Genomic DNA, 27460 nt, shown 5'->3' with positions numbered 1-27460 from the left:
TTTCTGCTAGTCATTTGGTGATTTTAGCTGTTGTATCAGAATTAACTACTTAACATGGGTAATTCGTTTGCTTGATCTTGTTTTTTAAGTCAAGGGATGTTTGAGAGGTGAGAATCCCTCCCCTACAAGGTGTACGGTGAAGTAAATCAAATAGACTCTGTTTCAGCACAATAACCTTCAACTACTAGGTAGCTTTCCGATTCATTTGCCCGGGCTATCCCGCGGTGTATTTCATACCCTGCAGTGTCATTCTGATGTAAGCTTGTGTCAGCCGTGTCCAATATATTTTCTTTGTCAATTTGACTATTTATAATGCGTGAAATGATTTGAATTATTCACTGGACCATCCCAACCTTAAAGAGACCTGCTTTCATATCTTTGTTTGCAATGACACCCATAATTTCAGGTCTCCCCCCACCGCTTTGCCTGTGCCGTTACAGGCTGACTGTTGTAACAAAAACGAATGAACCTAACCACAAACCCGGAAAAGGCAGACAGTAAGAGGAGCATTCGGTATTCAATGACTGTTCTGTAGCTAACGTGGTAGGATAGTTGTCTAAACGTCTACCGCCGATCCCTGCGTGTCGAACCCCAAGGTAAAAAAAAAAAACTTACAAAAATATTGTCCGCCATAATGAAACTTTATCAAATTCAGTTGTCAAAAACGCATGTTACTTTGATCAATTGTGTAAGAACAATTTGATTCAGCCGTGAGACAAGGACCTGTGAGCATCATGCATTGGGGGTAGCTCATACGTTATAAACCAGTCCCTACTTATTCCTTTAATACCGTGTGTTCAAGTTGCAGATGAGGTGACAGTCTTAGATATCGGATAGACTAGTAAACTACATTTGACTTCCTTTTTCACTTCGCATAAACATGAACAGCTGTTATTATCTCTTATGTACACCGATGGACGCTCATGCATTGTAGTTTTCACTAGACATTCGCCTTATTGGATTGAACATGTTTGCTATTGTAACTGTTCCAACAGGATATAGTAGCCATGGCTATGACTCAGATGGCAATAGCTACCTGTTTGCGATCCGTTAACAGGAAATATAAATGAATGAATTGGCAAGGTGCGGTTGCCTCAAATGAAAATGAAACGGATGTATTTTCTAACCAGAAAAGAATGCTTGAATCAGTGAAGGTGTAGTAATGGCATTGTTAGATTTGGTTCATCATGAGATAAGATGGTCAGATATTATTAACAAATACAAAGCTTCCCACGAGGGAGGTTGAATAGGACTGACAGGAGTACATGCAGAACAAGCTGAATAATTTGACCCTTTTCATTTCACCCTGAAAGTAGAAGAGATCCTCAGGAAGTTGCCGTTGGTATGTTGTTCTGCAGTCGTCAGTCTGATGCAGAGTGACAAATCAGATCTCACGCCATTCTCTGCAGTCTCTACCAGGTCAAGAAGATGATGCTTACCACACTCACTCACTCACTCACTCACTCACTCACTCACTCACTCACTGGCACACACAGTCATACACACAATCAATTTAGAGAAGCAGGCAAGCTATAATAAGAAAATGAGTGAAAGAATGTTCCAACCAGTAAAGACTTCAGCACACAACCAGTGTAGTAACAAGACCAAAGAGAAAGTACTGTAGATGTAATGAAATATACTGTAGTTAATTTGCAGTACAAAACTATTTTCAGTGTTGGTTAACCAGATAGCAGCGAAACTGTGCCCTCACACCTTTGGTTTTCAAAGTGTGTGTGTATATGAGAGCTTTCCATGTGCTAGGTTACAGACATGTTGGACAGGGACTCAGGGTTGTAGGAAGGCCTTCATTCCTAGGATGTTACACTATAATGACCTTAAAGCCATGAGTCCCCCATGAGTCATGGGTAAACATGCTTTGCCAGCATGCTTCCTGTATGGGTTGAAAACATGTCTGACGGTCTCCTGTAAGAACAGATGCTGCTTATGAAAACACACGATTCTTTGTGTCAGTCGGCCACATGTTCATTGAAAACTGAGAGAATAATGACCACAAATCAGACTCTCAGCATCCTCAGTGTATTGCTGTGAAGTTTTAGTTTACATTATATGTACACCTGCGTGTAACTTTTTGCTCTCCCCAGAACTAGTAGATGTGAAGTGTTGTGTTAGCGACACCACCAGCTTGTGGAGTTGTAGGAGTTGTTGCCTACATTGTGGAGTTGTTGCCTACATTGTCTGAATTGAGGAAGCAAAACCTAATGCTGCAGTGGATTCAGTCAGACTTCCTTTGTGACGGCACAAATATGGTTCAACATAAATCTGTCTGAGGAAAGATAAGGTTTATCAGACGGTGAGAACTTTTGCTTATAGAGACTGTGCTTGAATTAGAATATGAAGGAGGACTATAACTGTAGACAATAGAGGAACTGTCTGTGTCTTCATTTTGCTGACAGAATTCTACAGGTTGTTTTTGTTGGCATGATTAGAGCTTGGAGAATGTGGACATGGAATTTGAGCTAGGACCCAGCTCCAAAACATAGTCTGAAAAGAGCCACAGTTAGGAGAGACATGACTTCTTCAGAGTACTAGCACTGCTCAAATGACAGCAAACTATATGGTGTTGAGTAGTGACATTTGGTGCTACATTTAATATTATTAAGAGCATATAATACCCGACAAGTTATCCCTAGATTCATTCATATCAGTCCTAGCTAGAGATCTGTCTTTCCCTCAGAGCCCTTGAAACGGATAAGTACGAAATTCTGTACGCACTGCAAACTCGGCTCAGTTGACCCAGTTATGCTCTCCAATACATCGCAATGCATTGATTAATCCTGCACTGTATTCTCACTATGAGTCATCACAGTCACCCACTGACAAGCTTTAGGCGCTGTCGGAGAGCCTCTAGAATCAAACACGTAGCCTACTTAGTTAACATTTTCCTCAGGACCACTTAGGCATCTAGGCTGCATGACGCTTGATGCATGTCGTTGGATAGAAGCAGGCGTTGTATCCCTATTTATCCCTGCATGCCAACAACAGTAGGTAATATCCTATAGCTACGCCCAAGAAAGTGCTTTGAAGGCGCTAAATCGGTGATGACTTCCCATCAGACAGTAGGCTATTTGCCTGTGTTTTCCATTAGCAAGTGTGCTGCCCCTGTAGCAGGGAGGCAAGATGCATAACGGCCAAAGACTATTGACGTCAGCGTGAATTGGCAGGCGGTAGACTACTATCCAAGTTTCGACTTTGTCGAACACGCCCAACAATTGAGGCAGCGATACATTTAGCTACCGGGTCGTTCTTATATGGTATGCTTTCTGTGGTCTTGTAGTGTCAGAGGCAGTCGGAAGCACCTTTCAACGCTATGTGAGCAGCGCGGTTCTCTTCGTCTCTCCATAGTTCATAGAAGTGAGTATGATGAACTGACACAGTTGACAATTGTAACCTATTGTAGTAGTACTATATACTGATTCTGTACAGCAGATGTGTCGAAGACTGGGAGAAAGTGCGTGCCAGAAAACTTGAGTTGGAGGTATGCTACTTACAAAATTATTTGAACAGTTGCACGACCTATAAAGGTTGAACTAAACCTTGGATCGTTGCTCATGCTGCTGCGTGAGATATTTTTTAATTCTTGTCATGAAAGATCTGTTTTACTATGTATTATAAATGTGTTCTTTCAGACCGTTTTCTTGTTAGTAGGCTACTGTATGGACAGAGCAAAACGAACTACTCTCAAATTTTGTATTGTTTTCCACCAGATAGTGTGGTGGTAGAGAGCTCAAATCTAGGTTGAATTTCACCTACTGTACTATGAAGGAATCCGATTAAGAACCGTTTATCTCGGTGTGCGCCACGCCACGGTTCTGAAAATCTGTTGAGTGTGTTTCGGTATTAATCACTTCCGTAGCCTATACTTCTCACACGAACCACATGTTTACCTGTGAAACTGACATGACAAGATGATATCCTGCTTTGAGTAATGCCTTTACCATGCAGAAATTAGAACCTTCAAATGTAATGGAACACGTGCATGCAGTACATCAGAATCAGAATCGGTTTTTATTGCCATGTAAGTTAACACAAACACATTTACTGTGGCAGGAAGGTGCATACAATGAACATACGGATCTTAATTTAACAAAAAAAGGTTAAAAAAAGCAGAATGTATAAATAAATCTAATACTAAAGAGCTAAACATATCCTAAAGAGCTAACATGTTAGTATTAGACTTAACATTTTATTGAAAGTTGGTTTATAAATTGGTTTGCCATTGGGCTCTCCAGCAGTATCATCCCTCTTCAGAGAGAGAGAATAAGTTTTTTGGGGGTACTCAAAGTAACATAACCCTTCATTTTAGAAAGACACTTAACGCCTAGCTTCTGAGGATGCATCTCTTGCTTTGCTTTGTTTTTTGGGCTGAATAAACAAATGCCCAAAGTTCCTGGACCTCACATTTCAGCCAAGTGGAATCGATATTTCTGATGTGCACTCTGGTCTGTACTTGGGTGGGTATTTGTCTGCACACACACACACACACACACACAGAGCAACGTCAAAGCTCTCTTTACAGCAGTGAACTTGCTGTGGCTCATCTCAAGCACATGCCTGTGCATGTCCTGCAGGCTCCAAACTCACTGTGAAATGCTGACACACTTCACCCATGCATGTGAGGAAGAAGGGCAGGGTTCATCGCACTTCTAGTCTCTCGGAGTGTTCCCTGGAGATGCTAATGAGGTGTGTGTGTTAGGAGGAGGGGAGGGGGGGAATCTGAGATCCCCTCTTGCTGTTGGAGACCTTTGCTGTGCCCCCCCCTCTCCCTCTGAAAGCTTAACCCTTGTGTTATCTTCGGGTCATTCTGACCCATCAGTCATTGTGACCCACCGTCGTATTGCGACAAATGTACCTCCTACAAAAACAAAGTGAAGCATTTTATTTTAACTGTCGGGCTGTCTCAGACCCCCCACATTGCAATGGTTAAAAGAAAATAATTTTTATTTGTTTTTGTATTGGGTAAAATTGGGTAAACACAACGGTGGTTCGTTATGAACCTTTGGGTCATGTGACCCGAAGGCAGCACAAGGGTTAATAGAAACCCTGAGGTATCCATCCTCCTGTCTCTGGTGTGTAGTTAAGAGTCCTACTGAATGATCAGAGGGAGATGATCCAGTTGAGGTGATGGTTGTAGTGTTGGTTTTAGTGTGGGCTGTTTGTTTTTGATGTGTCCCTGTGGTGAGTATGACTCACTGTGCCAGCTATGGAAGTAGTCCATTAGCAAGTTTGGTTGGACATTCCTCTTAACTTTCTCACTTCCTTTTTTGTGTGACTTTTAACAGCCTGTAAAGAGTAGGGGAATTGTTCTATTACCTTTTCATATTCAGACTGTTGTGCTTTGAAACTCCACTGGTTTCGAGAGTATTGTCTTTGAGGGATTTGAAACGATGGCGTCTTGCAGAATTCAAATGTATTTGTGCATATCATAACCCATGTGTCTTAACTAAGCATCACATGGAAATGAGGTATACAGTGATAAAATGACTGGCTTGTTGTTTTGACATTTCTGTTATATTATTGACATTTCTGTTATATTACAAGTAGCAATTATGTTATCCTGATCCAAAACTTTCTTCTAAAACATGTTTATTGACTAAGTGTGAAAGTTCTCACTTTATCCAAGCAGCCAGGCACAATTTTACCTGTTTTACCATTGAAAAAAACATTAGGCCTTTGAAAACATTTGGTAAGCAAACATGATGCCTTTTCAGACATTTGAATTGGTCACAAGTAATCAGCCATTAAAGTAGTCGTCAGATACTGAATATAACATGTTTAGCCTATAACCTGTCAGTGCTGATTGCTGGCCAATTAATCGGTACATCCCTAATGGAAACATGCAAAATGGCTTTTGCATAGAGTTAAAATAAGTCTATTAATAACTCTAAAGATAAGGACAGATTATCTATGATCTTCTGGAAAAATAGGAACTGTTGCACCCACACAGACTCACAACTGCTCACAAACATATACACAACACACCGGAACAAGAGTAAATAGTCAAGTACTTTTGGATTGACTGACTGATGGGCGACATCACAGGATGCTTTGTTGCAAGGTGACAATACTGATGATACAATACACTGCCCTTTTAAAAGAAGTTGGGTTGAAATTCAATGTGTAACTAACATATGCCTTTTCACTAACGGAGGTTTATATTATGAGGAACACAGTGAGAGATCATCCTCAACCCCTGGCAACGTGTTGCTAAGGGAGCTGTAATTATTTGACTCTAGGATGCAAACCTAGGCATGATAATGCCCTGTCCTCTGCCTGCGACTCAAGCATAGATGATGCCACAGATGGCAAAACAGCGGGGCAGAAAGTCATTTTTCACACCTCTGTTGCCACGGTGCCCCCGCACGAGTCCTCCATACTCTGAGCTATAGAACGGAGAAAGGAGACCTCGATAATGGCCGCTCTGGGCTTTTTATCAAAGGAGGCTTAACTGTGTTAAAACGCCCTCTCTAGAACCGTCTACTTATTCAGTATACTTTATGCATCATGTATTGTATCTCTTACCAAAGTATGAAACTCCTCGTAGGGGATATTTTGAACAGTTAACAATGTGAATGCTTCACTTTCAGGTTTCTGATGCCCGGTATACGTGATTGTGATGGAAAAAGACTGGTGATGCCTCGAAGCATCTCCTCTGTCTACTGTTACAAATGTGTTGTGACACAAATTCGTCGAAGTGTCAAAGCCCCCTCCTCCTATCTGAACACTGATCTGCATGAGTTTTAGTAGGGAAATGAGGCGTCAGTTGGGGAGCTGGTTGGAGATAAGCAGTAGGAGATGTATCCTCTAGGGTTTACGTAACCAGCTCTATTTTGAATGCAATCTTCCACACTCCCTCAAATAAAAGGGAGTGAGTCAGTTCGTTGTTTCCACCTCGGCTCCGAGCCCTCCCTCACACACTTACAGACAGCAGGGGAAACCGAAGCCGCAGTTGCCACGGTAACCTCTCGGTTTTTTAAATTTTTATTGTGGTTCAGGCCAGCTAGGGATGATTTTGTTAAACACTAGACTGAATGTCCCTCCCTTCCCATTGCCTTGTGTATTTGTCATTTCGTTTCACACCTTGACCATTTTCTTCTGTTCCTCACAGTGGAGGGTAAAACCTTCTCAACCAACCATGTTACCCTCTGACGCCCGTTTTCTAAAATGGGCCTTTTGTCGGTTACGTTGCCATGAGGTTTCCACCGTAACGTGACGTTGTAGGTATTGTTGACATGGTGATGCAACCATAAAACAGCGTTACTCATAACATCCCTGTTGAGAAGTACAGTAGTTTGTGAGATGGAGAGCATTACGAAGCGCAGCCTAACCCTCCTACAGACTACAGTATGGATCACCAGACCCCCACATCATGGGAACCCTATTGAGTGCTACCATCCTAATCCATAGCGAGCGCTTGTTTTGCAGCCTATATTTTTCCACGCGTGGACTACAGCAAGCCTACATGCTGTCCCACATATTGACCTTGTTCTGTGCAGTAGGCTGTACAGAAACATCTCCTGTAGAGCAGCTCAGCGCTCTCACATCATGCTGCACTATCCGACCGCCCCCCCCTCCCAGAATGCTGCACACTGATGTTCAAGAGTTCAAACACATCATTTATTTCTGTTTAAATTTATCAGATTTTGTCCGTTCATTCCCATATGGGGAAAAGGGGATTATTCAAAGGACAAGGCTAGATTTTTAGTATTTACCAGTTCAGACGTTTCAGAGTAATCTTTGCCAAAGTAAACCAATTATGACCCAGAACTCCCAAACTGTATTTGCATTGGTCTAATGTAACGTCTTACCCCGCGTTATGCTACTAAAGTGAACCAGGCTGGCTCCACTGTGTGCCTGACAGCCCTTTAAATCCCTGGCAGCTGTATGTGATGCATAACTGACTCCATGCTATTCTGGCACAGATGTCATTAGAGCATTCCCAGTGAAGCCCACTCCAGTGGATTTAGCCTGGAACAGAGCTGCTTAGCTTTGAGCTAAAAAAGCTGGGTCACTAGAGAATGGGAACACGAAGCGGTGTTACAGGTGGTTCCACTGTACGGTAGCTCTGTGCGTGTTCCAAGCAGGCCGAGAAAGCAGAACATAGTTGCAGGAACGTCTGAATTGTGAGAGAGGATGTTGTGTGTACTCTGTGAGGCGTCAGCTCTTAACTACTATCGTATTCCCTCTCTCAGTTCTTATAGCTTTCTTGAGGCTTCGTGCTCATTTTCAAACGTCCCATTCCATCAGTTCACTGCGAATGCAGTGTTGACATCGATTGTCTCTCCAATTTAAACTCTCGCAGTTAGTCCCGGCTGTAGGCGGAAGCCTCGGACCAGGGAGTCAGATCACATTCATGCGTGACCAGCACTACTAGACCACTTTGGCAGCGCAGTTTGTAGGCAGGCAGGCGGCGAGGGAGTCTCCGGGTGGTGATGCCCTCACACGACTGTCCTGGCTGTGTTTTCCCAGCCCTAGTTGGCTGTTGTTTCACCATCTCAGTATTAACTTCTCAAATCTCAAGTGGTGCTAAAAGTTAGGCGTGTCGACACACCTAACGCACAGAGCAATTTCCTTCGCTTGTGGTTTGACATAATTCGGTTGGGAGTTGGAACTTGTTCTTAAATTGGGAGTGCAGATAACTTATTGAGCCATGAAGATGGCCTCTCAAGCCTAGGCCCTGAATGGAATTGCAGGGTTCTGTAAAGTGCACCTTCAAAGGAGGAAACAGAGAGAGCAGTGGAAAACAAAGTAAAAAAAAAACACACTGAATGAGAGGAAGTGTTGCCTAATAGGAAGTGTGTGTGTGTGTGTGACCTATCTGTGTTCCATTAGTCTGTCTGCACGATCTCCTTAAGACAACTAGCCTGCTGAAGGACAATAGCAGGGTGCACCTGTTAGTGACTTGCCTTGCTGTTTGTACCGATGCCCATTTTTTATCGTGAAGCTGTGCTTAGCTGTGCTGTGCTTACCGGTGCTGTGCTTACCTGTGCTTTCAGAGGAAAGAAACTCAAACCTCCGCTGGAGGACTGTGATCCTCGGCCATCCGGCAGGCTGGGGCTCCCTCCTCCTGCCCCTGTCTGCTCCTCTTCTGGTAAATATGACTCCCATGTCCGCCATTTTGCTCCGCCCAGCCTATCCCTGGTCCTGCTTAGCTGGTGAAATGAGGACAGTATACACTCCTGCAGCTCATTCTCAGCAGTTGTACAGTTTGTGGAGCTAAAATCTTAACCTGAGTATTCTATATTTTGTTCAACTGTGTGCATCCTTGACTAGTCTCTGTCATACATCTAGGACAGGCTGTCAGCGTCATATATGTAAAGCTGCAGAGGGCTTTCAACTTTATCTCAGTTAAAATATTATTTGAATTATTGGCAGGAGATGTATACATAGGGGTTGGTTGTTCCCACTTTTGCAGTTCCTTTTTGTTCTTCTTCTTCCTTTCCTCTCCATGTTGTCACGGGTTTCCTGTTGACATAGGCCCTATTTTTCAGGTTGGCCAGTTAGCCACCGTTGCCCTCTACCCCACCAGGGTCGAGATCCTTTCTGTGTTTTTGTAACCTTGGCACGGAAATCAAATGTATTGTGGGTTTTAGAGCGGGCTTGAGTTATACTGGAGCTTCCTGTATTCTCCCTTCACTGCTTATGTAACCAGAGTGCGTAGGGTCACCAGCCTGACCATATGGTTGAAGACCTGGCTGATGACCGTGTGTGTGTGTGTGGGGGGGGGGGGGGTTGGCCTGTTTGACTAAGGACCAATCCTGAATCACAGATTTGTCTTCTTATTTGAAGGTTATAGGTATTTAGCTTGTGATGGGGTTGAGCTGTTCAGCATTATAATTATTTCTTTAGTATTGTTTTCTATGGTAAGAGTGACTCATTAGAGGCCTCTGTCTGTTTTTCAGACACTTTCTTTACCCACGTGAAGGCTCCACTGACGGTGGTTTTGTCCACAGAACAGCTTCTTCATTGTCAGTTTGCGATCCACCACAGTGTAGTCAGTTATCTGAGGCTAATCCCCTAGCTGCCTCGGTCTCCTTAAAGCTCAGTGTGGGACTCGAAAATACAACAGCTTAACTTGAACGAACGGCAAGCTAATCTTGGCACGGTTTATGACAGGTAGGCCAAGGAATTGAAAATCGTGTATCGTAAATGGAGACGGGAAGACTGTGGCAAGTAGGTGTTTGACTGTGACTGGATGGATTTGTTTAAGCTAGGAGGAGATGTCGGAGGGCTGGATCCTGAGGTAAAGCTCTGTGGTGTTCAGCTCTACTGTAATAACAATGCAACGCTGCCAGCTGCTGGTGATGAAGGGTGTTAGAACTGTCACAATAACAGAGTAGAGTTGTGGCACTACAGATGGTCAATCTGAATGGGCCTGCACATTAAGGAAGCCAGTTTAGGGGTCTCGATTGGGTCCTGAGTTGGTCATTAATATGCTTTGTTAACTAAAACATCTGAAATTATTTTTCCTTACAATTTACACATGGGTGATGCTCATCCACAGCCCCCTAGCCGAAGCCATGCATGGGTACCCGGAGATGATATGTCTGACCGGCATAGGCAGAGAGAGTGGCTTGTTGGGTTAACTACGAACCTAAAGGGCGTGTGTTCAGATCTCCCCTATCTGCATTATTCATACCACTGAGGGGTAGACATGCTCTCTCCTTCCTTCTCAGCTCCCCAGAGCCTGCTACTTCCTTAGACCAGCTGCTCCTTCTCTTTCCATCTATCTCTCTCTCTCGCTCTCTCGCCTTCTCTTCTCGCTCTCTCGCCTTCTCTTCTCTCTCTCTCTCTCTCTCTCTCTCTCTCTCTCTCTCTCTCTCTCTCTCTCTCTCTCTCTCTCTCTCTCTCTCTCTCTCTCTCTCTCTCTCTCTCTCTCTCTCTCACTCACTCACCTTCTCTTCTCTCTCACCTTCTCTTCTCTCTCTCTCGCCTTCTCTTCTCTTCCCCCTTCTCTTTCCCCCCTCTCTCTCTTTCTCTCTCTCTCCCTCTCTGCCTTAAATGGGCCAGTTTTTTTCTCCATATAATCCAAATCTGTTGTAGCTCTGTGTGAGCACCAGGTGGCGCTCTTAGCCAACATTTCCTAGCTTCACTACATAGTATTCACAAGGTGTAAATCAACCTGGAAAGTCCATCTCACATATTTGAAGGAGCTGCTTGAATTGCATGGCAACAGAGCTGTTATTATTATATTTCTACTTCATCACCTTTCATTGCCATTTTGCCCGTCTGGTATTACAATCCATAAGCAGAGGTTTATCTTTAATTGTATGCTTCTGAAGAGTTTGAAGAACGATATTAAAAGCTATGTCTTCATCTATATAAATGAAGAGGATCTCAGGGATTGGGCCTTTATTCCTTAGGTGAAGGCTTTACAGTTTACTAGAAGAAAAAAAGGTGTGTTACTTTCCATGTGCTGGCCTGTCTGTCCCTTCAGTGTGTGGCCTGTTCTTCTGCTGTGTGATGGAGCCATCATTTGGGAGTGGTCGCCTCCACCATGTCTGCAGCTTCTGTGCATTTCTCTTTTCGTCCCGCAGATGGCGCTCCGAGCATTGCAAATAAAGCTGCCGTTCCAAAATATCCCCCTGTTCTCAAACCAGCTTACACCGTGCCCCACCTTAATCCTACCACTGTAATCCGGAAAAATCAAACCTAGAAGCACACGGTTGAGTCCCGGGTGGGACGAGGCTGGGTGATGTGGCGGAACGCACTCGATTTCGGTTGACTCCACGTCGCCTCGGCTGAGATGCATGTTCACGATGTCGTGACCAGCATGAGTCAGCTAGCGGGAGGACACTGCTGGTGGAATGAAGGTTAGGAGGGCTGGTGCAGGAGGGCTGGTGCAGGAGGGCTGGTGCAGGAGGGCTGGTGCAGGAGGGCTGGTGCAGGAGGGCTGGTGCAGGAGGGCTGGTGCAGGAGGGCTGGTGCAGGAGGGCTGGTGCAGGAGGGCTGGTGCAGGAGGGCTGGTGCAGGAGGGCTGGTGCAGGAGTGCTGGTGCAGGAGGGCTGTGGACATGCTGTTATAATTGTGTAAGGTGCTCTGCTAGAGGAGCTGTCTTTAATCTGCCTGCCCCCCAAACACACACACACACACACAAAGCCCCTCCAACACACACACACACACACGCGCGCGCGCAGCCCCTCCTCAGTGACGGCCTGAGGGTCATTGATGTTGGATGACTGATGAAAACGTCCCCTCTGAGAGCCTCTCACTGCTGTCTCTCCCACTGACGAGGCCTTCTCCAGCAGTCTGGGGTGTGTGTGTGTGTGCGTGAGGTTGTTTCCATGGTTTCCGGCCTTGTTCAGGTGCAGTTCAGAGAGGCGGTGATCCCTCTGATGATACGAATGGAGGAGAAGAGTGAACATGAGTGAGATGGAGAAGAGTGAACATGAGTGAGATGGAGAAGAGTGAACATGAGTGAGATGGAGAAGAGTGAACATGAGTGAGATGGAGAAGAGTGAACATGAGTGAGATGGAGAAGAGTGAACATGAGTGAGATGGAGAAGAGTGAACATGAGTGAGATGGAGAAGGAAGGAGTGAGGAGGATGGAGTACGACAGAATAGAAGGCTCGTCTGTCGGTCCTGACATGTTGCACATGGAGTTATGAGTTGATATCCACGGTAGGAATTTTGCCCCCAAAAGGTGTAAAAGTATTATCCTACAATAAGCGAGATTGAGGGAAATGTGCAGTGCATAAGTATGGCAGGGTTACAGCAGGCCAGCCTGATGATGATGATGATGATGATGATGATGATGATGATGATGATGATTGTAAGAGATCAGCTATGGTGTTGTTGAGTGTGGTTTTGAAGGGCTGTTATGGCTCTCGTCTTTCACATCCTTATCGGACATGCCCCCAAACGTTTGTTTTGATTCAGCCCGTATCTGGGTGAAGGGGGCATTAGGTTTGTGTTTACCCCTGCAACCTGAACAGGAGGGGCGTGGCCGCCATGGGGTGATCCAGTTCAAACCATAAACAAACAAACTCCATCCACTCCCCCCACCATGTGCCCCCTGTAAGCTCCCTCGGTCAGCTGGGTGGGGGGTAGTTTGCCGGGGGATCGGGGTGGGAGGGGGATAAGGGGTGTGGTAGGAGGTATGGAGGGGCTGTTCGTGTATTTAGGAAGTGCTCCCAAATTTTCTGCCTGTCTAATTGGACCAGCGTCAGCCAGCTCTGGTGGGTCCAGACCCGGCCCACTGGGCTAATGCGATGTGGCGTGTCACCCAGAGAATCTAGGTCAAGTTTAAAGCTGCGCCGCTCTCTCTCCCCCTCTTTCTCTCTCCCCCTCTTTCTCTCTGTCTCTCTCTCTGTCTGTCTCTCTCTCTCCCCCTCTTTCTCTCTGTCGCTCTCTCTCCCCCTCTTTCTCTCTGTCTCTCTGTCTGTCTCTCTCTCTCCCCCTCTTTCTCTCTGTCTCTATCTCTGTCTCTCTCTCCCCCTCTTTCTCTCTGTCTCTCTCTCTCCCCCTCTTTCTCTCTGCCGCAGTCTGACACTGACCAACAATAAATTTGACCTTGTGCGTCCCTCCCCAAAAGCGCCGGCACGCACAAGCCGGCACGCACAAGCCGGCACGCCAACCGCGCCCTCATTCGCGCTGCTCACACACTCTTAGTTACATCCCCATGATCTTATTCCGATATAGCGCCAGGCAACAGCGCGTCGTATTTGGCTAGGCGCAGACACACGCACACAGGCACTCTCAGACACACGCACACAGGCACTCCCCACCCCCACGTCTCCATGCCCTAGGCGGGTGCTCAACTCGACGGCAGCGGCCACGAGATCAAGCCGGGTTGTCTGTGGTGCGCTGGGGCGGGGGATGGGGGGCGGGGCACACGAGGGGAGGCGTGATGGTTCCCCCACGGCAGGGCTGGGCTGCCGTAGTAAGGCTGGCCACGTGGCTCGTCATGCTGTAGTAGTGGAATGCACTCCCTTACCCAGCACCCCGAGCTGTTTATGTAGGATAACGCAATGGAGAGCCTTGCACTGTTCCTGGAAGGCTCGGGGTGTTTTTATATGGAGGGGTGTGTGTGTGTGTGTGTGTGTGTGTGTGTGTGTGTGTGTGTGTGTGTGTGTGTGTGTGTGTGTGTGTGTGTGTGTGGTTGACCATCTTGGAGGGTTATGCAAAGGTTGAGACATGAAATGGGCGTGGCTCTGTTAGCATCCTCCATTCTCATCATCTTCGTCACCTCATCATCAGGCTGTTGTCATCTCGGCTGCTATTCTGGACTCTGATCGACCTTTGATCGACCAATCATAGCCTCTGAAATTGACTGTTCAGGGAAAAAATTAATAACATGTCAGTATTAATGTGGAAGTGTTCAAGAAAAACACAATGACATTTTGCCTTTCGGTTATTAAAAATGTACTTAATTTGATAATATATATTTTTTTTTTACGTAACCCATTGTTGTTAGCTTAAGCAAATTCTTGGTGCTCGGTGATGTGTAAACATTCCTTCATCCTCTCCAGCACCCCCCTTTCCCCCCTCTTTCTCTCCTTCCCTCATCCTCTAATCCGGACGTTTTTTGGCACATTACCTCATCTGTATGAATATATTCATGTTCTTTCAAGTCTTACTACAACTGTACCCACTCCTCTCCCTTACCGCCCCTCTGATTGGCTGGCAGCTTGTTGTCAATGGCACCAGCTTTTTTTGACTCCATGGATACAGCGCCGGGTTGGGTAGAGCAGCTCAGCCAATGAGAGCACTTCGCGGGCACCCGGTTGTGAAGTAATGCCCCTTGGCCTTAGACGAACCCCCCCTCTTCTCCTTACGAGCACGCGATCTCTCAGTGGGGGAGTCCAAAACAACAACACCCCCGCCTTGTTTCCCCTGCACTAGAGCCTGGCCCCTGCTGACGCCCCCCTACTACCAGGGTCTGCACCCACGAAGGGGGGGGACATGACCCCCTCCCCACACACACAGACACACACCCTCCTCTGACTGTCTCACTGGCATTCCTCTACTCTCTGCCAGCTCTCCTATCGCCTCCTCTTGTCTCTCCTCCTATTGTCTCTCCTCCTCTTGTCTCTCCTCTTGTCTATTCCCTTTTCGTTCTCCTCCTCTTGTCTCTCCTCCTCTTGTCTATTCCCTTCTCGTCTCTCCTCCTCTTGTCTCTCCTCCTCTTGTCTCTCCTCCTCTTGTCTCTCCTCTTGTCTATTCCCTTTTTGTTTCTCCTCCTCTTGTCTCTCCTCCTCTTGTCTCTCCTCTTCTTGTCTATTCCCTTCTTGTCTCTCCTCTCGTCTCCTCTTCTTGTCTCTCCTCCTCTTGTCTTCCCTTCTTGTCTCTCCCTTCGTCTCCTCTTCTTGTCTCTCCTCTCCATCCGTCCTCCCTTCTCTACACACCCACTCTTCCCTACACACCCACTCTATCAGCCCACAAATGACCCTTAATCACCAGGTTACACTCTTTGGCTAATTGAGATGTATTATAATTTTTATGTGGCAGCACCGATAGATATATGAAGGCTTTTAGGGCTGGTTAAACAGATTTATGCTTGAACATGTTCTCTTAGTAAGCTGCAGGTCTGTAATTTTACAGTTTTCAAAAATACATTTTTGCTGGCATGACAAAATAATATGATCGCTGGAGAGGGAGAAAAATGGGAAAACATGGCCTCATTTAATCTCTCACGTGACTGTAACCCCAGGCTTCAAGATCCTTCACTGGACTTGCAGCCCCACAAATCCCCGTCCTTAAAATGACCTCGTTTTCCTGAGGCGCAGAGGAGCTGTGGGCAGGCGGTGCCCACGTTGGCACGGTGGTTCTGTGATCCCTGCCTGCTACCGTGCTCAGCCACTGCATGAGAGATGGCAGTAGAGGACTGAGGACAAGGGCAGGGCGGGGCAGGCAGTGCCCACTCACACTGCATGTCAACCTGGGAATGAAAGGCTTGCACTATTTGGCTGGAGCTGGATCTTTTTTTCTAGGGGTAATTTACTCAAATCAAATGTTAATGCTTTTTTGTGTGATAAAAAAAATTAAAGTGAGATATTTTTGAAAGTGTGCTAATATATAATACAGCACCATCACACCCACAATGCAGACACTGTATATGGTATATTATTCATATTTAATTTGTTTAATAGCCCAGTTATGCAAATACCTGAATCACAGACTAGTAGCCCTCCTTAAGCCTGACCTCTACAACACACCATTTCCTTCACATCAAGTTAGTTTCTTCTGCCTGGCGGGCACTCTGGGCCCTCTGCTGCACCCTGCCCAGCAGGTGCCAGTCAGGAGCCAGTGTGCCAGGCTGCCACTCCGGGTGTATTAGCGGAGGGCTGCAGGGCACGGCTGCTGTGGCAGGTGTCAGGTTGGCTCCTCCCTGGTGGGCCGTGAGCTGTGTCGAAATCGTGTCAGTCCTGGGAGGGAGGGAGGGGGGGGGGGCAGTCAGGGAGTCTTACTCCACACCTGGGCCAGAATGCTTCGAGGCTATTTGAAAACCTTTCAGTTGGCCTTGATTCATCTTACCTTGCACAATGTTCACGTCTTTCAAATTCCAACCACCAGTGTAACAATAAATTTGACCTTGGCGTGGCACCTGTTAAGTCAAGGTCAAAGTCATCTTGCAGTTGTCACTCAGTTCTACATGAAACGAGCCTTCAAACTTAAGATAGTGAGGAGACTGTATGTATTATTTATGTATATTGTTATAGTACACCCTCTAAGGCCTGAAAATGAACAGTGTTTCATTCTGTGTTACTACTTAAGGAGGAAGGAAATCTATGGAAACTATACTCCATTGTATATAAGTATATAAGCCATACCCTCGTCATTCATTAAACTACCAAGCACCAGGCTCTGATGGACCAATGATCCAGGCCTGAACTCATTAACATCTGTAATCCATTTTTTGAGTAAGCAAGTAAGTTCTTCCTTGATCGCCGAATCTTCCCCTTTAGATTCATCACAACACCCACCAAACTCACGCCGTCACCGAGGTTACCAACCTGTCACTGGTCATATCCACTCTGTCACCGTCTGTCCTGGTTGTGTTGGCCTGCTTCCCAACATCACCACGTGTGGAGGTGCTCCTTAGTCTTCAAACTGTCACTCCTGCTTACATAAGATGAGACTGACCCACATTGTGTGTGTGTGTGTGTGTGTGCGTGTGTGTGAGAGAGAGAGAGATGTTATCTTTGCTGAGACTCTAGATCCCTCTAGGTGTGTGTGAGAATGAGAGACATTATCTTTCCCAAGACCCCTTGCTGTGTGTGTGTGTGTTGCATGTACCCGTGGAGACCCAGTAGAACACAGTAACAGCTTGAGGTGTTCCACTGTAAGAACTGTGTTCTGGCTCAGACTGTTTCGAGGTTTCCGTGTGTTCTTCCAGGTAACACACCTGGGGGTTTCACAGAGAGCAGGGAGGCCGGGGGAGAAGGGGGGAGGCTTGATTCTCACACTAGATACAACTCTCATGTGGTGTAACCCCCCCCCCCCCCCCCCTCTGGCCTCCTTTTCCAAGAACCAACCGTTCCTTCTCAATTTGGAACTGGTACCCGACACATTTCTAAGGCCTCCACCGAGTGATGTCTTTCACACCAGACCTTCCAGACGATGGTCTCTATCTGCACCTACACTGTAGGGTCCATCTGGTTTCTGTGTGGTGACTGGCCCGTTGAAGCTGATTGGTCGGACACTCTGCTGTCGCCGGCCAATGGGAACACAGGACAAAGTTAGGTATTTGCCTGGGGTTGTTCTCATAGTTGCTGGACAGATACTGGGGGGCCCCATGGTGCTATGCAGCACGTGACCCCACAGGACTCTGTGGTTGATTGAATGTGCTGGTTTGTATAGAGCAACGTCTTCTCTCTGTGTATGTGTGAGAGAGACCGCGAGGAAGAGGAGACCAGCGAGGAGGAGGGGGTCTAAAGTTGTTCCCGTAAAGTGGTCCCTGTTGTGAGGGGTGGCAGTCTATTTGGAGTTGACATCTGTGTGGCACAGGAAAACCACAAGGGTCCAAGGGGAACTTGGTGTGTGTGTGTGTGTGTGTGTGTGTGTGTGTGTGTGTGATGGCACATCTGGGTTACTGGGTTCAGATGGGTAATGGGGCACAGAGGCAGAATACAATAGGGGCCCCAAGTGGGGGGAGGGGTGTAAGTGGTGTGCCCTTATTAATATTCAATTGCTTTGTTTTTCTTTCTTCAAAATAATATCTGTCTCTCTCTTCACATATCTCTCTGTGTTTCTCTACAGGTGTGGTAACATGGGAAACCTCCTAAAAGTTTTGACCTGCACAGATCTGGAACAAGAACCCAACTTTTTCCTCGATTTTGAAAGTGAGACTCACTCTTCAGTTTTTATAGCACTGCTCTTGTAAATGTAATATAATGCTCTTCCCCTCTCTCTTTCTTTCTCTCTTACTCTCTCTCTCTCTCTCTCTCTCTGTCTCCACATAATGATCTCATCCATATTTAATCATTATTAACCCAAGCACTTAACTCTGCTCCTTACCCCTCCACCACCCCATGTTCTGCCTCAAGACTCTAGTCAGCTTCTCCAACTTTGCTTAACTTTGAGTTTCCCTGCTGTAATAACCTCTTTGTGTGCTGTGCGCACACAAAGAGGTTATTTCCAATAGTTATTTCCAGTGATATTTGGCTCCAGGTCTCAGAACTCGTCCACATTTATCTTGTAGCTCCTTCCTCATAGTCCAGAGCAGGAGCACTTCTCCGTCAAAGCAGACAGGAGGCGCTAGAAAGCCAGATGATCTCTATGGAGAGGAGTACTTCTGCTCCCTCCTCAGCCTTACCTAGGTGTTTTTAATGACCTAGATACAGCCCCGCAGCAGCACAGCGCTGGCTGTGTTGGAAGGAGGGTGGGGAGGTGGGGGGTATCTCCTGGGTGGAGATATTTTCCAAGCGTGGCTTACCTTCTCTCCTGCAGGATTCCGTCTTGACTTTTAGATTCTGTTATACATTAGCTTGGCCGTGTTAGTAATGCTAGCGTCTGTGTGTGGCCCAGACGCCCAGCCCACGGAGGCAGAGCGCGAGCTGTGGGAGCAGGTGGACGTAGTTCTGAAGGACGCCAAGGGCATCCTGGACGAGCTGCAGGCCTACAAGGGAGCCGGCCAGGAGATCCGAGAGGTAGCCGGGCCAGACCCATGCTCACACACACACACTGTATACACACACACTGTACACACACACACTGTACACACAGACACACACACTCTTTCACCTTAATTAGCCACCAGATAAGATTAGATAATAATTGTATCTTATTTTCCACATGGCGGCTGGGGACACAAGATCAGTTATTGGTTAATGGAGCCCTGGTGTAAAAGAAAGAGTGTCGAGTTATTTGTAAAGGTGATGATGATGTTGTGTTGGATCCTCTGTTGCCAGGCGATACAGAACCCCAGTGACGAGGGTCTGCAGGAGCAGGCCTGGGCCGCTGTGGTCCCCCTCGTGGGCAAGCTCAAGAAGTTCTACGAGTTCTCCCAGAGGTTAGGTAGGTGCTATCACCTTGACCTCCTCCTTCGTTCACCTCGTCCACACCTCGTTTCCTCACCGCTGTCTTCCTTCTCTCCTTCCCCCTTGCTTCTTCTGTTGCTTCTCTCCTCCTCCCTATCCTCCATCTCCTTTATTTCCTTCAAACTCTCCTTCTCTTCCTCCACTCTCCATGGTCAGAGTACAAAAACGACAATGACACCCACACAAGCCTATAGATTGATAGATCCAAGGACATTCCCTGCTCCCTCCCTGAGGGAAGGCAGAACACAGACAGAAGATTCAACATGCCCTCTACTCACCCGTGGCTTTCAGGGGTAAACACTGTGCACATGCATGAGATTAGATACATGCCTGTACCAGAGGTTAATTTCACCTTCTCTGTAAGTGATGCGACACACACACACACACACACACACACACACACACACACACTCTCTCACTACAGTCATGACCGTAACCGTCTGTGTGCTTGTCGGCAGAATCGTGTGCTGAGCAGCAGAAACGCGCACACACACACACACACTCAGGCTTGGAGACACAATAACTAACATGTAAGCCACTGTAGCTCTGTGTTCATCAGTGGGATGCTTGCCTTGCACTCTTTATGACTCCTCCTGCAGAATAGGCTATAGGTCTCATTAGCATGGGGGGGAAGAGAGAGGAGGCCGAGAGGGACTGGAGAGAGAGAGAGGGAGAGAGGATGAGATGGGAAGGAGTGGGGGGGGGAGACCAACGATGCCTTTGACCCTGAGGGCAGGGGGCGTCGCCCGCTCCGTAGCCCGCCCCTGACCTTAACCCTTTAATCCTGGCGGCGGATGAGCCAGCAGTCAATGAACACATTTGGCGCCAGACCGCGCGCCCGCCAGCCCGCCACATCCAGGGCTGAGGCTGCCTGTGTTATGTAATGAAGTAGGTCACCTCCCACCCTGGCCTTCCGCATGGCTGCTCTCACTCCAGGGTCAGCCTCACTCTCAGAACGAGGCTAGGCAGGCAATTATCCTCAGCCCCAGCCTCTCCTCCAGTCTCAGCCCCAGGTCCTCAGCCCTAGTCTCCCAGCCTCTGCCCCAGCCTCTCCCAGTCCCCCAGCCTCTCCCAGTCCCCCAGCCTCTGCCTCAGCCTCTCCCAGGCCCCCAGCCTCTCCCAGTCCCCCAGCCTCTGCCTCAGCCTCTCCCAGTCCCCCAGCCTCTCCCAGTCCCCCAATCCCAGCCTCTCCCAGGCCCCCAGCCTCAACCTCTCCCAGACCCCTGCTGGCTGTGGATCTTCTGGATATGGCGCTGACACCAGAGCTGTCTGTGTTGTGGATACAGGTTGTGTATCAGCCACCTTCACATTTGATCTGACCCGGTACTATGACTACATGACGCACCATTCAAAACACATATTATTCCAAAGCTTCTCACTCCTGGACAGGAGGAAGATGAAGATGATGGGTCAGCGGGGTTTGGACATCCCAACCTGGCCCCCCTCCCTCGAGCGGGGCTGAAGAGCCTGCTAGCCAGCATTCCGCTCGCCTGCTCTGCCGTGACCTGATGCGATCAGACGCCCCCCCCCCCCCCCCCGGACTCCGCCCCCGCCCCAGACCCCAGACATGCTAGAGTAGTTCCATCCCGTCAGCTCTAAAAGCAGCCCCATCTGAACTCCTGTTTTGACTGGGACAAGGGCGAAGGAGGAAGGGGGGAAAAAATGCACCACTCAGGCCATTTTTAATCAGAGCCGGGCCCTTAAACGCTGGGCCAAGCAGGCGGGGGAGGGAGGGGTCATTACGGAATGGCAAACATGCTCAATTTACTGCACTGCCCTGCCAGCTTGCATTTGGGCTCTGAAACACTCCCTCCACGGTTACCTGAAGTGGACAGTAGTGGGGAGGGGGGGGAGGTATTTCTTTCTTCCTGGAGCGGTCATCCTCCTGTAGCCAGTTCATGTATGTGGTAGAGAAGGATGGATAACGATGAGGGGCAGCTGTGTGCAGGCCTCGGTGCTGTTGTCCAACAACCTTATTAGGTATTAGCTCACGTGTGTTTGTCTTGTTTGGGAATTATTGAACGTGGTCTTTGATAGACGCAGGCTGTACTCGGACTATGAACTAAGACAACACTGTTGGTTGGAGTTTGTAAGATCTCAGGCAGGTTATTTGAATGATTTATTCATTCCTCCAGTAATATATTCATTCACACATGTATTCAAGCCATTCCAAGTGTCATTTGTAGAGTCCTTTGTAGAGTTAACAAGCAATGTCACAGATCTGAACCTACGGTGTAATCAACCCCAACCCTCAGTGAAGTGTTCAGGGTTTATGTCCAGTGTTCATGTTCTTGTCGTGGTTCCTCCTCACAGCTCAGACCCCCTCTCCCATCTGGGCTGATGCATCCCAAGGTGTGTCCTGTAGTGTCAGCCAGGCTCAGTTTTTGGAATTATCCACTGTCACATCAATAAGTGTAATCCTAGTTGATCCCCCCCCCACACACACACACTCAGCCATGCCACCATCCCCCACCCCCTAGCCTAATCTCATGCCACTGAGATAATTAGTCTCATATTGTATCACCATCTGAGCAAGAGAAGACCCCCAAGCACCCCCACCCGCCCAAGAGGGGGACTCTTCCTGCTGCTGTACACACACACACACCCCCCCCCCCCCTAATCTGCTCCTAACCTGAGTGTGACTCTTTGTCCCCACCCTCACCCTGCTCCTCGATGACAGAGGCGGCACTGCGCAGCCTCCTGGGGGCGCTGACCAGCGAGGCGTACGATGACCCCACGCAGCACCTGGAGAGGGAGCAGGCTCTGGCCAAGCAGTTTGCCGAGATCCTGCACTTCACCCTGCGCTTTGACGAGCTCAAGGTGAGTCTCTCTCTCTCTCTCCCCCTTTCTCCCTTCCTCTCTCTCTGTCTCTCTCTCTGTCTATGTCTCTCTCTCTCACTTCCCCCAATCCACTCTACTCACCTCGGCCTAACACGGACTCAGTGAAGCCTCCCTTCTACCCCCCAGCACTGGGCTGCAGTGGGCAGGGCCCTCTCCCAGAACACCGTGTACTTTTCCTATGATAAGCTGCTAGCTCTCAGTGGCCTAACGAGGTGTTATTATTCTTTTAATTAGTGCCTCTGTGATTAAGCTGCAGCCAATGAGCTAATGATAAGTATTTAATTGGCGACTTGGATTTGGCCCCCTGTCCTTAAATGTGGCTGAACTGAGGTGAGGAGTAAGACAACATAATACCCTGTTGTGTCACTGGATGGAAGCCCCTGGCTCACACACACATTCACACACACACACACATTCACACACACGTTTATTAGTCAATAGGAGGGAGGAGGCAAACTGATCTCCCGATTGTTTGAACGCCAGACAGCAAACTCCAATTAGCATAAATCCCTGGCATGTAGATGCAGCAGGCGTGTGAGGAGGTGTGGTAATGTATGGAGGCTGCAGCAGGCGTGTTAGGACGTGTGGTAATGTATGGAGGCTGCAGACAAAAGCGATCTCATCCTTCCCACTGGGCTCATTAGGACAGACAGGGAAATAGTTCCGTGAACCCAGGCAATTTTGAACTGAAATGAACCTACCCAATCCTGACACATACACCCTCAGACTCGCACACCAGCGCCAACGCCCTGTCACCCCTCAGGCACTCTGCTGTGCCGCCCCAATTAGTGCCCCTGCCTGTGCTGGGGTGGTAGGGGCATGAAGGTAGGGGGGTATAAGGTGGCACGACAGGGCCATTCATCAATCTTTCACGGCCCTGACCTACTTAGGGCTGTGTCTCCGTCTCAGACGCTCGCTGGCGAGATGGGCTGTCTGGCCGGCAGATTGTGGACACCAGTCTACTGTGGCAGGATTACCCTGCTCACACGACTGACATCACAGGTCTGGAGTAATGTGGCCAACTCGGGGGTTAATTAGCCAGCCGTCTCCTATTGGAGCAGCTTGATTGGCCCGTGGCTTATTGGGAGGGTCAGTGCGGTTGAGGAAGAAGGGTGAATGATCCTCTTTACAGGAAGCTGTGTGGGGTGACCCTTCCGTAGATGTGTGGTCTGTCTGTGATTGGGAGGTGCAGGCGGGCTGCTCAGAGAGGGGGACCACACAAACCCAGCGTCTCCTGTCGACCGTGCAACGCCGCAAAGGCCTTCACACAGGTGGCTGTAGATGTCGACGCGGATGATCCGACTCCGACCTTCCAAAGGAAAGTTAGTCCCTGTGTCTGTGCGCTTGACGTTTGTTGACCGAAGGAAATATCTGAAATAAATAAAGGTGTCTGTGAAGTGCGGTGTATGTGGGAGGCCATGGCCATTGTGCTGCTTTTTACTCTTGACAGCTTCCCACTCTTTCTGAGCCAAACCCCCCCCCCCCCCATGCCTCTACCCCCGGAGCTCTCTGTGGTGTCGCTAACCTAGTCCCTCAGCCTGGACGCCCTTCCCCCTCCCCACTGTTGATGCTCCTGTCACTAAAGCCCACCACTCCGCTGCCCAGCCCCCTGTGAGGGGGTGGGGGGGGCAGGCAGCCTCTCGCTAACAGGAGCGGCCTCTTAGAAGCAGACGCAAAGCCGAACCCACTCTAGCTAATAGATGGGAATCAGAGAGGGTTCCAGTGGGCGTCAGACTGGCCTGCAGCTATGATTCTGCCCTGTTTCCTAAAACGTGCTATCATGACGACGGACAGGTTTGATCCAGAACCCCATGTTCCCCCGCAGGCCGTGTGCGCTACCTTATTAACACCCCCTCCCTCCCCCGCCCCCCCACCACCGAGCCCTGTTCTCATTTGATGAATACATGTTCATTTCATTCTTCTTGCTTGCAGATGACAAATCCTGCCATTCAGAATGATTTCAGCTACTACCGGAGGACCCTGAGTCGTATGAGGATCAACAACGTACCGGTGAGCAAGGCCAGACATGCCCCTTCTCGACCCAGGCCTGAGACCCAGACCCTGGGGCTTCAAGCTCAATGGTTAGGGAGTCAGGACATGATGTCCATGGCCACCAGGAGTGGGTTTACTCTGTGTCCCTTCCCGTTCTGTCACACCTTTGGGACTGTCACCCTGCCCAGATCCTCGTGTTCTTTTCTCCTTCCTTCTGGCCTTCCTTCCTTTTCTCCCTCATTGAAGAAATGAAGGAAAGCTATGTTTGAGAAGAAGTAACTAATTTGACGTCAAACAGCACAAGAGGAGAGGAGGAAGGAAGGAGTAGATGTGTACCCTTATCTTCAGTTCAAGGGGGAGTGTGTCAGACAGGAAGTGGGCTCCAGAGGTTGTGTGTATGTGTGTGTGAGGGGGGGGTGTATATTTGAGAGGTGTGCCGGAGCGTAGCCAAGTGTAACAGCGGAGGGCTGCACATCAGAATCTGAGACCACCAGCATAGCCACCCCCCCATGGGTCTGAGCCTACAGAGAGGAGAGGAGCTGGTTTGAGATCAGTAGCGTGTCTCCGGCTAGGGTCCCCGAGGAGGGTAGAGGCCCTGGGCAGCCGGAGTGTCAACAATACTGAACCCCTGGGACAAACTGGAAGACAAGGGAAACCCCACACAATTAAGTCTTCCATTATCACCTACATATTCCAACTGCTGTATGTTAACTACATAAGTTGTACCTGACATGCTGTTGGAGGATGGCTGTGTAGGCTGACAGTGATTAAGCTGGAAATGGATTCCACAGATTTGAAACCCAACTGAAAGCATACTGTTTGTGTAATTTGCTTTCTGCATTTTTAAATGGATATAAATATCGCAGTTAAATTTGAAGATTAAAAAAAGTGACACAAAAAAAAAGTCAACTCCGATATTTCAAGTCCTGCTTTTCTCAATAGGTATTGCAGTGGTTTTGGTTTAGACGTGCTGTGTCTTTATTGTTGTGGCAATGAAGGATTTGAGTCCCATTCAGTCACCTATATCTCGACTGTACACATCACCACACATCAAAGCCACAGCAGACACCAATAGCATCACAAACATTCTAGAGAGCGCTCAGTGAAATGTTGAATTTTTCAATAGGCCTTTTAGTGAATCAAATTAAGTGAAATTCCCCCATGTTTATCAAGGCGCACGTCTACGTTTGGATCTGTTCGGCCAGCAGTTTTATTCCCCCTTGCGAGGATATGCCATTAGGCAAATGGAGCCAGACGGCTGGCTATTAGGACCTGTCACTCTCTCTCTAGCTCGTTCTCCCTTTTACTGTCTTCACCCCCCCCCTCTCTGTCATTCTCTCTGTACCTCTTTCTCTCTCTCTTGTTCTCCCTCCCTTCCCTCTCCATCCCCCAGCCAGTATGCATTCCCTACAGCTCAGCACTTAAGTCACTGTCAAGGTATTTGAACCACATTTTGGACAAGACGAGAAGTGTCTGTTATCAATGTATTCAGTGCATGTGTGATGAGATTTTAAGGTGTGATCCAGACATTGTAAGGAATTATTCACGGCTTTCCTTCCTTGGAAAGCGAAGGTGGGATAGAAGCAGGAAGGTGTCCTTGCGACTCAATATTGAAAGTGAATATATATAAATGTATGTTCATGCTAATGGCACATTTCAGGCAGAGGTAGAGAATGAAGTGAACAACGAGCTGGCCAATCGGATATCTCTGTTCTACGCCGACGCCACACCCATGTTGAAAACATTAAGCGATGGAACAACAAAGTTTGTGTCCGAGGTAGGACAGACGATTTACAAACTTGCTAGTTTGAAATTACACCTGTAACTGACATGGGTGAACTGAGGGATGTATTGATGAGAAACGTGTAGAACAATCTGAACTATCTTTCTCTTCTCAGAATAAGAACTTGCCCATTGAGAACACAACGGACTGTTTAAGCACTATGGCCAGTGTGTGTAAAGTCATGCTGGAAACACCGTAAGTCACGTTTCTTCCTAATCTGACACTGCCAACCCTGACAGGGATCAATTCATGAATCTAATTATGGGTCAATTCATATTCCACTTATTGATCCGTTAATAACATGTGTGCTCCGCCCTTGTGCCTGGCTCCGCCCTCGTGCTTGGCCAGGGAGTATCGTAGTCGTTTCACCAGTGAGGAGACTGTGTCCTTCTGCCTGAGGGTCATGGTGGGCGTCATCATCCTGTATGACTATGTCCACCCTGTGGGGGCCTTTGCCAAGTCCTCCAAAATAGATGTGAGTCAGACCTGTTATTTCTCATTTCAGTTTCTTAGTATTTTTAGGGGATTGATTAGTTGTTTTTCTTAATTTATTCAATGTATTCAAATTATTAAATTTATTCAACTTTCTCTTGATGTTTTTGTGTGTGTACTGATCTCTGGTGACATGTCAAACACTGTGTGTGTACTGATCTCTGGTGACATTGTGTGTTCCTCAGATGAAAGGCTGCATCAAGGTCCTCAGGGACCAGCCTCCAAGTAGCGTGGAAGGTCTTCTCAACGCTCTCAGGTAAGCGGCTCCATCTTCACCTCAGCGGTAGGACAGGGCTCTTTTCACCCTGGTTCTCCTTCCCGGAAGAGCTACCAGAGCCTGGAGGTGTTAAGGCCATTGCACACTGAGTCCGAAATTCGTGTCCGAAATGTTCGCACGTTAAAAAATAAATACAACCTCACGTTATTTCAATCGCGCTTACACACTGCCTCCTGATTTTATGCGTTTTTCGCATCCATAGCCGGCATTTTGATAGGTTTTTGGGCAATTCAGAGCCACCGAATGTTGAGGCTGATGATTGCGAAAAAACGCATACGATAAATTCGCACTCAGTGTGCAAGGGCCTTAAGTCTCCAGCCACAGGACTGGAACAAAAACCTAGCACACGACTGGACAAGGCTTACTCTGCAGGGCACATTAAAACACTCACTGACTACAGATAACACACACGCCTTGAGTTGTACACACTGCGATCCTGGCAGTGATATGTGTTGTCTGTCCACTGCAGGTACACAACAAAGCATTTGAATGATGAATCAACCAACAAGACAATCAAGAGCATGCTGCAGTAGAACTGGAACTGCTTGCCTCATTTACCCCCCCCCCCCCTCCCC

At 47.9% G+C, this 27460-nt stretch overlaps 1 protein-coding gene across 3 annotated transcripts; it reads left to right on the top strand.

The window, feature by feature from the left end:
• The first annotated feature begins 453 nt into the window (after positions 1–453).
• fam49bb (family with sequence similarity 49 member Bb) lies at positions 454–27460 on the top strand. 3 transcript variants are annotated; one of them, XM_062480059.1, is made up of 12 exons: positions 454–596; positions 9015–9109; positions 18221–18303; positions 18989–19110; positions 19372–19477; positions 22181–22320; positions 24274–24351; positions 25994–26110; positions 26232–26311; positions 26465–26591; positions 26794–26864; positions 27355–27460. In XM_062480059.1, exons 3-12 carry the CDS (start codon positions 18231–18233, stop codon positions 27416–27418), a joined length of 978 nt encoding a protein of 325 aa, XP_062336043.1. In that variant the 5' UTR covers positions 454–596; positions 9015–9109; positions 18221–18230; the 3' UTR covers positions 27419–27460. The 3 variants fall into 3 exon arrangements, with proteins under 3 accessions (XP_062336043.1, XP_062336044.1, XP_062336045.1); XM_062480060.1 differs by lacking the exon at positions 454–596 and adding an exon at positions 3164–3372; XM_062480061.1 differs by lacking the exon at positions 454–596 and adding an exon at positions 3449–3496.

This window comes from Osmerus eperlanus, chromosome 15, assembly GCF_963692335.1.
Source record: "Osmerus eperlanus chromosome 15, fOsmEpe2.1, whole genome shotgun sequence".
Lineage (NCBI taxonomy): Eukaryota > Metazoa > Chordata > Actinopteri > Osmeriformes > Osmeridae > Osmerus > Osmerus eperlanus.
The sequence above is the reverse complement of the archived record's forward strand: the minus strand, read 5'-3'. Positions and strand labels throughout refer to the sequence as shown.

What these genes read in the sequence shown, in the direction of transcription:
- fam49bb (XM_062480059.1), top strand. Translation starts at nt 18,231, where the DNA reads ATGGGAAACCTCCTAAAAGTTTTGACCTGCACAGATCTGGAACAAGAA. An exon ending in AAAGTCATGCTGGAAACACC is followed by an intron (nt 26,312 to 26,464) that starts GTAAGTCACGTT and finishes GTGCTTGGCCAG; the next exon opens with GGAGTATCGTAGTCGTTTCA. An exon ending in GGTCTTCTCAACGCTCTCAG is followed by an intron (nt 26,865 to 27,354) that starts GTAAGCGGCTCC and finishes TGTCCACTGCAG; the next exon opens with GTACACAACAAAGCATTTGA.